Raw genomic sequence first — 16,339 nt, 5'->3', positions numbered from 1 at the left:
CATAATGACGGGAGCTTTCTGCTATTTTGAATGACCTATGGCAAAAACGTTAGGAGACTGCGACATCATAGAAGAGATCTTCTGTTCGTAATGAAATCATAGTCAAAGACCCTCTGTAATACTGACAAAAACATCAGAGTGAAATATAAATTATCTTTGACTAGTGATTTTGCAGTAATTAAGGAACTACTTCTAAAACACAGGTCAAAGATGCTCTATATAAGACAGGCATTGATGTTTTTGAAGATGTTTTACTGCAAGAAACACTTGTCAAAGATCCTTAATAAAGATAAAAACTGCAAAGTCCTCCTGTCGTATATGAGGATCTTTGACTAGTGATGTTGCTGTTTTGTGCTGTTTTTAGTGAGGTAATGCAATAATTGCAAGTCAAAGATCCTCAAAATGACGGGAGCTTTCTGCTATTTTGAATGACCTATGGCAAAACGTTAGGAGACTGCGACATCATAGAAGAGATCTTCTGTTCGTAATGAAATCATAGTCAAAGACCCTATGTAATACTGACAAAAACATCAGAGTGAAATTTAAAGGATCTTTGACTAGTGATTTTATAGTAATTAAAGAACTACTTCTAAAACACAGATAAAATATACTCTGTATAAGACAGGCATTGAAGTTTTTAAAGATGTTTTACTGCAAGAAACACTTGTCAAAGATCCTCAATAAAGACAAAAACTGCAAAGTCCTCCTGTTGTATATGAGGGTCTTTGACTAGTGATGTTGCTGTTTTGTGCTGTTTTTAGTGAGGTAATGCAATAATTGATAAACAAAGATTCTCAAAATGACGGGAGCTTTCTGCTATTTTGAATGACCTATGGCAAAACGTTAGGAGACTGCGACATCATAGAAGAGATCTTCTGTTCGTAATGAAATCATAGTCAAAGACCCTGTGTAATACTGACAAAAACATCAGAGTGAAATATAAATTATCTTTGACTAGTGATTTTGCAGTAATTAAGGAACTACTTCTAAAACACAGGTCAAAGATGCTCTATATAAGACAGGCATTGATGTTTTTAAAGATGTTTTACTGCAAGAAATACTTGTCAAAGATCCTCAAAAAAGACAAAAACTGCAAAGTCCTCCTGTCATATATGAGGATCTTTGACTAGTGATGTTGCTGTTTTGTGCTGTTTTTAGTGAGGTCGTGCAATAATTGCAAGTCAAAGATCCTCATAATGACGGGAGCTTTCTGCTATTTTGAATGACTTATGGCAAAAACGTTGGGAGACTACAACATCATAGAAGAGATCTTATGTTTGTAATGAAAACATAGTCAAAGATCCTCTGTAATACTGACAAAAACGGCAGAGTGAAATATAAATTATCTTTGACTAGTGATTTTGCAGTAATTAAGGAACTATTTCTAAAACACAGTTCAAAGATGCTCTGTATAAGACAGGCATTGATGTTTTTAAAGATGTTTTACTGCAAGAAACACTTGTAAAAGATCCTCAAAAAAGACAAAAACTGCAAAGTCTTCCTGTCATATATGAGGATCTTTGACTAGTGATGTTGCTGTTTTGTGCTGTTTTTAGTGAGGTCGTGCAATAATTGCAAGTCAAAGATCCTCAAAATGACGGGAGCTTTCTGCTATTTTGAATGACCTATGGCAAAAACGTTAGGAGACTGCGACATCATAGAAGAGATCTTCTGTTCGTAATGAAATCATAGTCAAAGACCCTCTGTAATACTGACAAAAACATCAGAGTGAAATATAAATTATCTTTGACTAGTGATTTTGCAGTAATTAAGGAACTACTTCTAAAACACAGGTCAAAGATGCTCTATATAAGACAGGCATTGATGTTTTTGAAGATGTTTTACTGCAAGAAACACTTGTCAAAGATCCTTAATAAAGATAAAAACTGCAAAGTCCTCCTGTCGTATATGAGGATCTTTGACTAGTGATGTTGCTGTTTTGTGCTGTTTTTAGTGAGGTAATGCAATAATTGCAAGTCAAAGATCCTCAAAATGACGGGAGCTTTCTGCTATTTTGAATGACCTATGGCAAAACGTTAGGAGACTGCGACATCATAGAAGAGATCTTCTGTTCGTAATGAAATCATAGTCAAAGACCCTATGTAATACTGACAAAAACATCAGAGTGAAATTTAAAGGATCTTTGACTAGTGATTTTATAGTAATTAAAGAACTACTTCTAAAACACAGATAAAATATACTCTGTATAAGACAGGCATTGAAGTTTTTAAAGATGTTTTACTGCAAGAAACACTTGTCAAAGATCCTCAATAAAGACAAAAACTGCAAAGTCCTCCTGTTGTATATGAGGGTCTTTGACTAGTGATGTTGCTGTTTTGTGCTGTTTTTAGTGAGGTAATGCAATAATTGATAAACAAAGATTCTCAAAATGACGGGAGCTTTCTGCTATTTTGAATGACCTATGGCAAAACGTTAGGAGACTGCGACATCATAGAAGAGATCTTCTGTTCGTAATGAAATCATAGTCAAAGACCCTGTGTAATACTGACAAAAACATCAGAGTGAAATATAAATTATCTTTGACTAGTGATTTTGCAGTAATTAAGGAACTACTTCTAAAACACAGGTCAAAGATGCTCTATATAAGACAGGCATTGATGTTTTTAAAGATGTTTTACTGCAAGAAATACTTGTCAAAGATCCTCAAAAAAGACAAAAACTGCAAAGTCTTCCTGTCATATATGAGGATCTTTGACTAGTGATGTTGCTGTTTTGTGCTGTTTTTAGTGAGGTCGTGCAATAATTGCAAGTCAAAGATCCTCATAATGACGGGAGCTTTCTGCCATTTTGAATGACTTATGGCAAAAACGTTGGGAGACTACAACATCATAGAAGAGATCTTATGTTTGTAATGAAAACATAGTCAAAGATCCTCTGTAATACTGACAAAAACGGCAGAGTGAAATATAAATTATCTTTGACTAGTGATTTTGCAGTAATTAAGGAACTATTTCTAAAACACAGTTCAAAGATGCTCTGTATAAGACAGGCATTGATGTTTTCAAAGATGTTTTACTGCAAGAAACACTTGTCAAAGATCCTCAATAAAGATAAAAACTGCAAAGTCCTCCTGTCATATATGAGGATCTTTGACTAGTGATGTTGCTGTTTTGTGCTGTTTTTAGTGAGGTACTGCAATAATTGCAAGTCAAAGATCCTCATAATGACGGGAGCTTTCTGCTATTTTGAATGACCTATGGCAAAACGTTAGGGGACTGCGACATCATAGAAGAGATCTTCTGTTTGTAATGAAAACATAGTCAAAGACTCTCTGTAATATTAATCAAAATAGCTGAGTGAAATTTAAGGGATCTTTGACTAGTGATTTTGTAGTAATTAAGGAACTACTTCTAAAACACAGGTCAAAGATGCTCTATATAAGACAGGTATTGCTGTTTTTAAAGATGTTTACTGCAAGAAACACTTGTCAAAGATCTTGCAGTATAGATCCATAGGAAACTGCAGAGCTCTCCTGTCATAAAGATAGGACTGACTGCAAAATCGCTCGTCAAAGATCCTATATGACAGCAAAGCTGTGATGTTTTTAATGAGGTAAAGCAAAGATCCTCTATGACAGGAGCTCTATGCTATTCTAAATGACCTACTGCAAAAACATGAGGAGACCTTCTGTTTTTCATTTTTTTAAATTGTCAAAGATCTTCTGTAATAAGGATAAAAAACAGCTGAGTCCCCCATCATATCTAAAAGATATTTGACTTTAGCGATTTTGCAGTATAAGGACCGACTGCAAAATGTAAGTCAAAGAGCCTCTATTTGACAAGAGGATATTGCTGTTTTTAAGGATGTACTTCTGCAAAAATCACTAGTCTGATCCTCGATAAAAACAAGAACAGCAGATTCCTCCTATCATATATGAACATCTTTGACTTTGAATGATTTTGCAGTAGTTTAGGATCACATAGAAAAACATAGGTCAGAGATCCCCTATATTACAGAGGGATCTTTGACATGTTTTTTTTTTCTGCAGTAGGTCATTTATTACTGCCACATCACTGCTCAAATAATTTTATATGACATGATGACTCTGTTGATTTTATATATATATATATTACAGAGATTTTTGATGATTTTTTTCCAACATAGGTCATTAAAACAGAAAAGCCCTTTTGTCATATAGAAGTCTCCTATATTGTTTTTGCAGTAGGTCATTCAATACAGGTATAGCAGAGAGCTCCTGTCTTACATAGGATCTTTGACTAACATTTTCGCAGTAAGTCCTATACTACAAAATCACAAGTGAAAGATCTTCCTGTCATATAGAGGATCTTCGATCTACATTTTTCCAGTACCTGTACACAAAATCGCTAGTCAAAAATCATTTATAAGACAGGAGGACTCCGTGATTTTATATTGTAGAGGATCTATGACTATTTTTTCTGAATAGATCATGGTTCCTAAAAACAGCAGAGGGCTCCTGTATAGATCTTATACCTTTTTTATGCAGTGCCCTTATGAACACAAGAGCACTTCTGTCATTTAAGGATCTTTAAATATTGTTTCCATTGGGTCTGAAATACAGAAGCATGCTATACTGTTATATATAGAGGATCTTTGACTCACTATTTTGCAGTAGGTCTTTAAAAACAGCTAACTTTTTTTGACCAGCTTGTTTGTAGTAGATCCTTAAAAACATTAGTGTGCCCTTGTTATATAGAGGATCTTTGACCAATGTTTTTGCAATGCAGGTTATCGACTGCACAATTAAGTATTTTGTTTGGCCATCATTGTTTATGTATATCCAGTGGCATGCTTGTTGTCGTATATAGAGGATCTTTGACTAACGCTTTTGCAGTAGGTTATTTTTGGCAAAACTGCAAAGATCCGCCTGTCATGTAGAGAATATTTGGCTAACTTTTTTGTAGTAGGTCTTTAAAAACAGCAAACTTGGTACCAGCAATATTTTTTTTTCAACCCTCAAGAACAGTAGCGTGCTCTTGTCATGTATAGAGGATCTTTGACTAACATTTTTGCAGTAAGTTGTTTCGGAAAAATTGCTGGTCCTCTTATTATATAAAGGATTTTCAGTAGTCAAAGGTCATCATAGTATATCGAGGATCTTCGTTTTAGCCAAAAACAAAAGCACGCTACTGTCTTAAATAAGGGATTGTTTTGCAATAGGTCCTTAAAAACAGCTATAGTTTTTTTTTTCTGTAGATCGTTATAAACAGTAGCATGCTCTTGTCATACAAATATAGAGGATCTTTGACTAATGTTTTTGCAGTACGTTGTTGTTGGCAAAATCCCTTGTCAAAGATACAGTAGTTTTGTCATAGAGGTCTTTGACTCGTGTTTTTGCCCAAAACAGAAGCATGCCACTCATATAGAAAGACATTTTGACTCACTATTTTGCAGCAGGTCCTTAAAAAAAAAAGAAGTATTTTGTTTGGCCAGCATTTTTTTTTCTTTTGATCCTTAAGAACAGTAGCGTGCTGTTGTCATGTTTAGAAGATCTTTGACTAACATTTTTGCAGTAGGTCCTTTACTATTCTGAAATCACTTTATATGACAGGATGATTTTTGACTAGCAGTTTTTTTTATACAAGGACTTACTGCAAAACATTAGTCAAAGATCCTACATATGACAAGAGCATGTTACCGTTTTTAAAGATCTACCACAAAATAGTGAGTCAAAGACCCTCTATTTTAGACAGTAATGCGCTTCTGTTTTTCAAACCTTGATGGCAAAAACCCTTGACAAAGGTTCTCAATAAAGACAAAAACGGCAGTTTCTCCCTGGAATATAGAGGATCTTTGACTAGTGATTTTGTAGAAGTTAAGAACCTACTGCAAAAAACTTTAGTCAAAGATCCTCACTATGACAAGAGCACGCTACTGATTTTTTTGGGATCCACAGCTTTGCAAAATAGTGAGTCAAAGATCCTCTATACATGACAATAGTCTATTTTTTAGACAATAATGCGCTTCTGTTTTTCTCGACCTGATGGCAAAAACCCTTGACAAAGATTCTTAATAAAGACAAAAACGGCAGGTTTTCTCCTGGCATATAGAGGATCTTTGACTAGGGATTTTCTAAAAGTTAAGAACCTACTGCAAAAAAATTTAGTCAAAGATCCTCACTATGACAAGAGCACGCTACTGATTGTTGGGATCCACAGCTCTGCAAAATAGTGAGTCGAAGGTCCTCTATACATGACAATAGTCTGTTTTTTAGACAGTAATGCGCTTCTGTTTTTCAAGACCTGATGGCAAAAACCCTTGACAAAAATTCTCAATAAAAACAAAAACGGCAGGTTCCTCCTGGCATATAGAGGATCTTTGACTAGGGATTTTCTAGAAGCTAAGAACCTACGACAAAAAAAGATCCTCACTCTGACAAAAGCACGCTACTGATTTTTGGGTTCCACACTACTGCAAAATAGTGAGTCAAAGATCCTCTATACATGACAATAGTCTGTTTTTTAGACAGTAATGCGCTTCTGTTTTTCAAGACCTGATGGCAAAAACCCTTGACAAAGATTCTCAGTAAAGACAAAAAACTTTAGTCAAAGATCCTCACTATGACAAGAGCACACTACTGATTTTTTTGGGATCCACAGTTCTGCAAAATAGTGAGTCAAAGATCCTCTATACATGACAATAGTCTGTTTTTAGACCTGACGGCAAAAATATGTTCAAAATATTCTGTTTCTGAGGGCACTGCAAAAAACTTTAGTCAAAGATGATTTGTATGACTTATCAAAGCTCCTTCATGTGACAAGGACGCCATGATGTTTTGAGGATCATTTCAACAAGGGTTTTTTTTGTTGTTGTTGTTAATTTTTCAATAAAAAAAACCTTCCTACACGTGCATTTTATTTGTTTCAGCAAGTGAAAATAAGCTTCAATCGGTTGTTTTTCCCCGCCCCTGCCTCGCTTCCTTAATAAACTCGGTGACGTCACAGAAATGGGCGTGGTCACGTGGCGAGGGTAGAGAGAGAGAGAAAGGGCGGCTGCAGTGCGCATGTGCAGACGGTGTGCAGCGCTGCGGTGTCGGCCAGTGGACATTCAGAGAGATGGCGCGGCACACGACCGGAGCGCAAGGACAGCTGGCCGGCGGTGGGGGGGCTTGACTTGTTGTTATTATTATCATCATCATCAGGAAATAGGACTCTTTTTTTTTTTTTTTTCAAAATTACGCTCGAGAAGACATTTTTGAAGACAAATCAAAGGTATATATATTTTTTTTTAGGTTGATAGGAAGATTTTTTTTTTTTAAGGCGAGGAGGCTGCAACAAAAGAAGTTTCCTGCGTGCGAGGACTTCGGGGGGCCACGCAGGTCACATAGATGGTTGGTCCACAGAATGAACGCCCAGCTGTCGATGGAAAACATCGGCGACTTGCACGGAGTGAGCCATGAGTCCGTGACCGGCCACGGGGAGCTGCTGAGCGGCCACAGCCCGCATTCCCGTCCCAACCCGCGGGGTCTGCAGAGCCACCGCGCGATGGGCATGGCGACCCTCCTGGACGGCGGAGACTACCACCACCCGGGGCACCTGCACCCCGCCATCAGCATGTGCGAGGCCCCCGGGATGAGCGCGAGCAGCACCTACACCACCCTGACCCCCCTGCAGCCTCTACCCCCCATCTCCACCGTGTCCGACAAGTTTCCTCCCCATCACCACCACCACCATCACCACCATCATCCGCACCATCCGCACCCGCATCCCCACCAGAGGATCCCCGGGAATGTCAGCGGCAGCTTCACGCTCATGCGGGAGGACCGCAGCCTGGCGCCCATGAACAGTCTCTACCCCGCCTACCACCACAAGGACCCCTGCATGGGCCAGAGTCTCTCCCCGCTGTCCGGCTCCGGTCTGGCCGGCATCCACACCAGCCAGGCCGGCCTCCCGCCCTACGCGCACCCGGGCGCCGCCATGCCCGGCGAGAAGATGCTCACCCCCAGCGGCTTCGAGGCGCACCACCCCGCCATGCTGGGTCGACACGCCGAGCAGCACATGAGCTCCTCGGCGGGGATGGTGCAGCTCAACGGCCTGCACCACCACCCCCACGCCCATCTCGGAGCGCAGGGCCACGGCCAGGGGCTGGTGGGCGGCCGGGAGCAGGCCTCCGGGCTCGGGCAGCAAGGAGCCATCAACGGCGGCGCCGGTGCGGGCGGAGGCCAGATGGAGGAGGTGAACACCAAGGAGGTGGCGCAGAGGATCACCACGGAGCTCAAGCGCTACAGCATCCCCCAAGCCATCTTTGCCCAGCGGGTCCTGTGCAGGTCCCAGGGGACCCTCTCCGACCTGCTGAGGAACCCCAAGCCCTGGTCCAAGCTCAAGTCCGGGAGGGAGACCTTTCGGCGGATGTGGAAGTGGCTGCAGGAGCCTGAGTTCCAGCGCATGAGTGCACTCAGGCTCGCAGGTGAGCGAAGCCTCGGTAAAGCAACATTTTTTTCCTACATTTTCCTTCCATAAATCTTGATTAACATTGATTCTTATTCGAATAATAATCCAACAAGCCTGTTCATTTGTGCATATTATGTTGTTGTTTTTTTGTGCAGGGATTTTCCAATCAAATGCATGCAAAATGAAAAATAACATGTCTAAAATGTGCACCCCTGGCGCAGATTATTGGGGTATTTGTGCATGTGCAACATTTTTGGTGTAATTTTACCTCCAAATATCGACCCCATGCTCTTGTAAGTAAGTCGATCCGTGAGCCGGGAATCGTTAGGGATGTGTTTATTTTGGTGGAGATGCAAGTGATCAGCCTTTTTTTTGGTCTTGTAAACACACCGCGTGGGTGCAGGGATTCAAATAGACATGTGGCCTTCCTGTGGTGGAAAAAAACTAATAGTGGTGTTATTATCGCGCATTGCATTGCTGTTCAATTGGTTTCTATTTATATATTTATTTATTTATTTATTTCCACTCGGGGGTGTGTTTTGGTGTCTTTAATTAACTGATAGACCTCTGAATTAATTTGTCCCTGTGGTGGTCAGGAGTCAATTAGGGCGCCAATTGGTGACACGCTCACACGCACACACTCAAACGCGCGCAATTGGACGTTTTTTGGGGGGGATTGGATTATTTGATGCTATAACGAATCTAATATTTTTGGTTTTGAAAATGGAGGCCATATATCAGTGCAAGGTGTGTACATATGCACATTTGTGTGTGTGTGTGTGTGTGTGTGTGTGTGTGTGTGTGTGTGTGTGTGTGTGTGTGTGTGTGTGTGTGTGTGTGTGTGTGTAATCGCAATTGATTAGTTCTTTTTTTGTGCAGCTGCTGTTTTATGTGTGTGTGTGGGTGAGTGCACATCATTTTTTTCAATTATAAAATAGCTGTAAAAACAAATGCCGCGTGCATCTCTTGGAAATGTATATGTATTCTTATTATTATTAGTATTATTAGTATCATTGTTATTATTATAATGAATATTATTGTATTCAATGAGATTTAAAAAAAATGGCCCAATAGTCAGAATTTCAAAGATTATTTTTGCCATTTACCTGTAAACATGACAGTCTAATATTTAACATGCCATATATTTAATTATATACCATGTGTGCACACACTTACCAAATATTTGAAAAGATAATGTGAAAAATTATTTCGGATATTTGATCAGTGAGCCCTGCATTTATTGATCCCCTCGTCCCTATGTGAACTATTGTGTTTGTGTGCGCGCGCACGTGCACGCGCGTGTGTATGTCTGATATCATTATTGATTTTTAAGCCTTTGAAATTCATCTCAGGCCTTCTCCCTCCCACCCCCCTTTATATATTTAATTATTCCCACCATATTGCAACACAAAACACAATATCATGTTTAAAAATGTGCGTATATGTTTTGATGTGTATTGGCTGGTTTATCAGTAGATTGTTGTTTTATTCATGTATATTTAGAGCATGTCCTGCAGCCAGAATGTGCACCATTTTGCATGCGGAGTTGTGTGTTGTCTTTGTCGTCACCTCCTTGCACCCAGTGTGTGTGATTGTGTGTGTGTGTGTGTGTGTGTGTGTGTGTGTGTGTGTTGTGTGTGAAGTTATCTGTGTGCTTGTAATGATTAGCTGAGAGCAGCCGCAGTGTATTTGAGTGTGTGTGTGTGTGTGTGTGTGTGTGTGTGTGTGTGTGTGTGTGTGTGTGTGTGTGTGTGTGTGTGTGTGTGTGTGTGTGTGTGTGTGTGTGTGTGTGTGTGTGTGTGTTCCAAGCTGAGCCATGGGCCGCGCTGCAGGTTCTCCTGCTGTCTGCATGGCCTTCACTCCTGCTGATTTATAGCAGCTCTGACACCAGCAGTTAATATTTAGCAGCAGTGGATACAAGCTGCTGGTCTTGATAATCAGGTGTGCTCTGATATGAGGGCGCCAGTGTACGCTTTGCACAAAATAATGACGTTAATGTCGAGTGTGCTTCAGGTGGCAAAAAGGTGGCAAAAAGGTTGGGAGATGTGTGGGAGATAATGCTCAGTGTTGATTCATCAATAGTGCTGTGCTCTTGGTAAATTTCCAGTTAAATATTGCATTGTGTGTGTAGATGCACTTATTGGAGGGCCTTATAGTTCTTATCGGGTCTGCAGCAGCCCAACTCTGCCCCCTCCTGGTCCATAAATCTGTATTTGATTAGGTTGGATGTGTCAGTGTGAAGGTGATCAAACAGAGAGATCTAGATGTTGTTTAAATGTGTGTTACATGAGCGCGTTCTACAGTAGGAGCTGGGGGTTGATTGTTTTCAGCACCATGGACAGCGTTCATTGGCACTCTGCTGACTCAACGGTGTCAGTGGGTCAGTTTGTTTCAATTCTCACCAAAATATATTATATTGGAGATTAACAGTATGCGTTAATATGGATTTTAACTTATAGCCCTCTTCTCTATTTGGAAATGTAGGAAAGTTGTTTGCATGAATCTTCCAATTTAACATTCATCCACAGACACTGTTAACCAGAGCCCACTGAGTGAACATTGATCCTATACAAATAATTAACCCATGTGAACTATTGTAAAATTGTGATTGATTACCACATGTTAAAAAAGAAAATTGTGATTCTGCTCATTTTCTCGAGAAGCAGCTAGCGTACTAATCGCTAGCTAGCTGAAATGCTAACATGAATAGAAGACATGTTAACGTTTTAAAGATAAAAAATTGGTTGAAATATTTCAATGTGTGTTTACTTGTTGAGCATATTCAACAAAACCATGATTTTAATATAGCCGTGATAGTCTTAATTGTAATAATGTGAACCACTACATAATAGTGGGAAATGAAGAATAAAAAATATAGTTTTTTTTAGAAATTACAGTTTTGACATATTTTTGTATAAAAATAGCTGTTTGAGGTATTTGTGGATTATTGTTAATTGGTCTTTGATATCTAGGAAGCTCATGTTGCACTCACTTGATTTGGTGTTCTTAGATTAAATAATTGTCCAGGAATCGATTAAATATTCTGATTTTAAGTTAGTAGTTTGGTAGGAACATTTTCAACATGAATTGTTTGTGACTAATTTGTAAAAGCAAACCTTTATGCTTTCCACTAAAAATGTGTCCAGAACTAAATGAATATTTTAGAAGGTTTCTGGTCAAACAATAGAAATTATTAGAAAAGCAGTCCTTTAAGAAAAGAATCCTTTATAAAAAAAAAAAAAGGGCCTGAACCCAAATGGTAATCCGGATCACTCCCAAAATCTAATCAGTTGTTACCTATCCTATTTAGAATAAAATGGTATGGAATATAATCCATTTATTGTCATTGTTGTCACAGTTACCAACAAGTTTAAGTGTCATCCATCAGTGCAATGCAAAGAAACAAAGAAAAATTTAAACAGTCATCAAAACAGTCCAACACACACACTCCCTCACTTTAAAAATATTGCAGGTTACCATATTGCATAGATTGTCATCAAGAGTTTAGTATTCCACATGCAATAACAGAAACATTTGGCACTGTCCCATTCCAGAATTGCATTTCATTTATAGAAAAATTTGGTAGTGCTTAACCCAGGGGTGTTAAACGTAAGGCCCGCGGGCTGGATGAGGCCCGCAAACAGGTTTTATCCGGCCCGCGGAATGAGTTTGTTAAGTATAAAAATGAGCCGAAATTTTTGAATGAAATAAACTGCTGTTCTAAATGTGTCCAGTAGATGTCGCAATAGCAATTCTTTGTATCTATGTAGATTATGCTATATATGTAAAAAAAAAAAAAAAAAAACAATTTAAAAAAAAATTAACTACATGATGTTAGTACATCAGTACATCCTGTAATTTGATTTTGATATTTTTTTTTTATCTTTAACACCAATGAGTTGACTGATGAACATTATCACATAATTTATTCAGAATGTATAAATAAAGACAAATAAAAGTAGAATACTATTAACCGCAACAAGTAAGTGTAAAAAAATAAATAAATAAATAAACATTATGATTTGTACATTTTTGTTCTATTTTCAAACAAGGAATACAACCTGAAGTTGTCTTTATGTTTAAGTTATCGTGCTGTGACGATACCAGTCCGGTCCACATGGGACTAGATTTTTCTCCATGTGGTCCCCGATCTAAAATGAGTTTGACACCCCTGATTTAACTGGTTCATACCTGACATTTCCCTTTCACTTTCATCCAAATCCTGCCATACCTTTTTGAGCTATGTTGCTAACTAACAAACAGACATACAAACAAACCGCAGGGTGTCAAAGAATTTATAAAATCCAAACAGACTGCAAGAGGGTTTGTTGTATAACAGAATGAAATAAACAGAGTGAACCCTCTTGTCAATCATCCACTCTCTTTGTCTGTGTGGGTGGAAGCGGGGCCGCTAACATATACTGTACACATACAAGGAATATAAACGTGAGGTCGAATCTAATCACTTGTTGCCTATCCCATTTCTGACATCTACTAAACCTTTCATTAAAATCAGCCCATAACTTTTTGAGTTATGCTGCTATCAAACTGACAACAATACCTAACTAGCAGACAGACAAACAAACCCTGGCGATTACATAATGTCCTGGTGGAGGTTGTGAATATGATAGATCGCATGATGGTCAAAGTTTGAACCTAATCTGTTGGAAGCTGATTAAACTCCAATTTGTTCGGTCATTGAAACAATTATTTTTCCATTGAATTGATTATATGTTGAATTAATCCGTTCCGAGGTCAAGCTGTACACCATCAGGTGCTTACACAGAATCCTACAAGATTTGTAAAACTGTAAAAAAATATGATATGCTTAAATTTCACAGCAATTAACTGTTATTTCACAGTGAAACATAATGTAATCGTAATAATAAATCATAGTCCTATTTAATATCACAGCAACTTACTGTAGATTCAAACTGAAGTTACAGCATTTAGTTCTGATTTTATGGTAATTAACCGTTAAATCACATCTCTACAGTTACAGTAAATTACTGTCAAGATATTTTGCGTAAATAAATGTAAATATTACCGTGAAAGTAATGCATTTTTAGCCAGACATTTGCTGTGAATTTACAATGAAAATGTTTACAGTGTACAAGGAAACTATATATACTGTAGTAGAGGTGCGATCTTTGGACCTGATTCCGATTCTTTGGGTGACGATTCGATTCAGAATCGATTCTCAATTCAACACGATTCTCGATTCTTCGATTTGGTATAATAATGGTAATGAAACTTTTTCAAAGCAGGTTACAGTTTGGGAAAGCTCCTTCTGATTGCATGGAACAGCCTAAAAAATATTTTTTTAAACTGACTGCTGTAAAAGAAAGAAAAAATAATAATAATAATAATAAACAAAAATTTACAAAAAAAAATTCATAGATTTTTGAAAACCATTAATCAATTTTGAATTGGGGTAATAAGAATCGCGTTTCAGATTTGAATCAATTTTTTTTTGCATCCCTAATATATAGTATACATCAGTGGTTCTCAAAATACGTACTATTAATTATAAAAACCAACATTAAAATACAATAGCATAGTAGGCCTACGTAGTCATTAAAATACAAGGCGGAGATTTTATGTAATAAGTATATTTTATATTTTGGACCACTGTAACATTACACACAGTTTGAATAGTTACACTGTGTTTGAATATAGGAAAATAAAACACTGTACTTTAATCACGTAATTATTTGACGTACCACTAGATATGTAAGTAATACCTTATGAAAGTACCTCAAATAAAACTAAGGCATGCACTAACTTAAAATAAATGCCTGTTACTCTCTACAGTTGAGTTAACGAGAGGCTAATCTTTCCTGTGATAAAATGGCAACCAAGGTACCGTATTTTTCGGAGTATAAGTCGCACCGGAGTATAAGTCGCACCTGCCGAAAATGCATAATAAAGAAGGAAAAAAACATATATAAGTTGCACTGGAGCCCGGCCAAACTATGAAAAAAACTGCGACTTATAGTCCGAAAAATACGGTAGTCAAAAAGGTCAACCAACGAACAAGATTTCTCGACAGAATCTCCTCTCTGGTTAACAAAAGCACCATCATCAACATCATTCAACCCATTTTCGATTACGCATGCACCTCCTGGTACCCCAGCACCTCCAAAACCCTCAAATCTAGACTCCAAACATCCCAGAACAAGCTAGTCAGATTACTTCTAGACCTCCACCCCAGATCACACCTCACTTCAACCCACTTCTCCAAAGTGGGCTGGCTCAGGGTGGAGGACAGAGTAAAACAACTTGCACTGAGCCTAGTCTATAAAATTCGCTACACCTCCCTGATACCGAAGTACATGTCAAACTACTTCCTTAACGTAAATGACCGCCATAACCACAACACCAGGGGGAGCTCCACAAACCACGTTAAACCCAGATTCTGATCTAACAAAGGTCTTAACTCATTTTCCTTCTATGCCACATCAATATGGAATGCACTCCCAATAGGTGTAAAAGAAAGTGCATCTCTATTCTCCTTCAAAACCGCACTAAAAGAACACCTCCAGGCAGCTACAACCCTAGCCTAACCCTTTCCCCCCACCACATCCCACCTCCCCGGATTGTAAATAATCAAATGTATATACTTGTTCTTATGCTTTCTGAGCTCACTATGTTCACCGCTCGCTGTACATATCCTACGAAGTGAGACCGACACTGTTACAATGTCCATTTCTCAGATTATATAATTCTTGATGACTGAATATGCTGATAGCAACCCAGCCTAACCTTGCCAACCCCCGCCCCTACCCCCTCCGCACCCCACCCCCCGGATTGTAAATAATGTAAATAATTCAATGTATATACTCTGATGATTAACTTGTGTGATGACTGTATTATGCTGATAGTATATATTTGTACCATGAATTGATTAACGTGGACCCCGACTTAAACAAGTTGGAAAACTTATTCGGGTGTTACCATTTAGTGGTCAATTGTACGGAATATGTACTGTACTGTGCAATCTACTAATAAAAGTTTCAATCAATCAATCAATCAACGATCGACAACTCACAAACCCGTTCCCTCTTGTGTTCGCAGCCTGCAAGCGCAAGGAACAGGACCACGGACACAGCGAGCGGGGCAACGTGACCAAGAAGCCCCGCCTGGTCTTCACGGACGTTCAGCGGCGGACCCTCCACGCCATCTTCAAGGAGAACAAGCGTCCGTCCAAAGAGCTGCAGCTGACCATCGCACAGCAGCTGGGCCTGGAGCTGACCACCGTCAGCAACTTCTTCATGAATGCGCGGCGCCGCAGCTTGGACAAATGGGTCGACGACGGCTCCGGTCACCCGGGCGGGCCCAACGCCTGCACCAAAGCATGAACGACGGGAGCGCTTTGACCTTAACTCATGGACTTGACTCGGTGGAAAAGCTTTAAAACTTTAGAGAAACTTACAAACTTTTTTTTTTTTTTTTTTGCCCTTAAATCTGTACTATATTGATATTTATAGTATCCAAAGATGAGAAAAAACAAACCAAAGACTTCTTGTTCGACCTGCTTTGACATGTTTGTGTAACACACTGCAAAAAGGCCACAGTTTGACCCCGCCCCCTTGCCCACTCGCCCCCTACTCTCAATGGTCTCTAGCTTTACTACACCCCCTAACCCCCCCAGCATCAATCCATCACTCATCTTAAAGTGGAGCTTCTCAATCAAAAACAACCAAGAAGGCGGAGCTCCGGTGGGATTTGGCCAATCAACGTTCAAGAAAACTCAATCCCACAGGAGCGATTGTTGCTGGATTGTTGTTGTTTCTTGGATCCATGGACTGTTCCGGAAAGAAAAGGGAAAAAAAGCCCCAAAAAGCGTAGTTTGAAAGCCAACCAAAGTCCACAGTGTGATGTAGTGCTTTCCTTCCACGTGCTGAAACATCGTTTGAAACCGCAGCAGCAGTGCTTTGACCAAAGAT

General features: G+C 39.1%; 1 protein-coding gene across 2 annotated transcripts; it reads left to right on the top strand.

Annotated features, from left to right (window-relative positions):
• The first annotated feature begins 7,343 nt into the window (after window positions 1-7,343).
• Window positions 7,344-15,904, top strand: onecut1 (one cut homeobox 1). 2 transcript variants are annotated; one of them, XM_061963550.2, is made up of 2 exons: window positions 7,344-8,406; window positions 15,468-15,904. In XM_061963550.2, the coding sequence occupies exons 1-2, from the start codon at window positions 7,344-7,346 to the stop codon at window positions 15,749-15,751; spliced, it is 1,347 nt and encodes a 448-aa protein (XP_061819534.1). In that variant the 3' UTR covers window positions 15,752-15,904. The 2 variants fall into 2 exon arrangements, with proteins under 2 accessions (XP_061819534.1, XP_061819533.1); XM_061963549.2 differs by having other exon boundaries at window positions 7,344-8,421.
• Window positions 15,905-16,339: the final 435 nt, after the last annotated feature.

Source organism: Nerophis lumbriciformis, linkage group LG06 (assembly GCF_033978685.3).
Source record: "Nerophis lumbriciformis linkage group LG06, RoL_Nlum_v2.1, whole genome shotgun sequence".
Classification (NCBI taxonomy): Eukaryota; Metazoa; Chordata; class Actinopteri; order Syngnathiformes; family Syngnathidae; genus Nerophis; species Nerophis lumbriciformis.
The sequence above is the reverse complement of the archived record's forward strand: the minus strand, read 5'-3'. Positions and strand labels throughout refer to the sequence as shown.

Excerpts from the sequence above, each read along its gene's own strand:
- onecut1 (XM_061963549.2), top strand. The coding sequence starts at position 7,344 with ATGAACGCCCAGCTGTCGATGGAAAACATCGGCGACTTGCACGGAGTG. Across the intron at positions 8,422-15,467 it reads CGCAGGTGAGCGAAGCCTCG|CCTGCAAGCGCAAGGAACAG; the intron begins GTAAAGCAACAT and ends TTGTGTTCGCAG.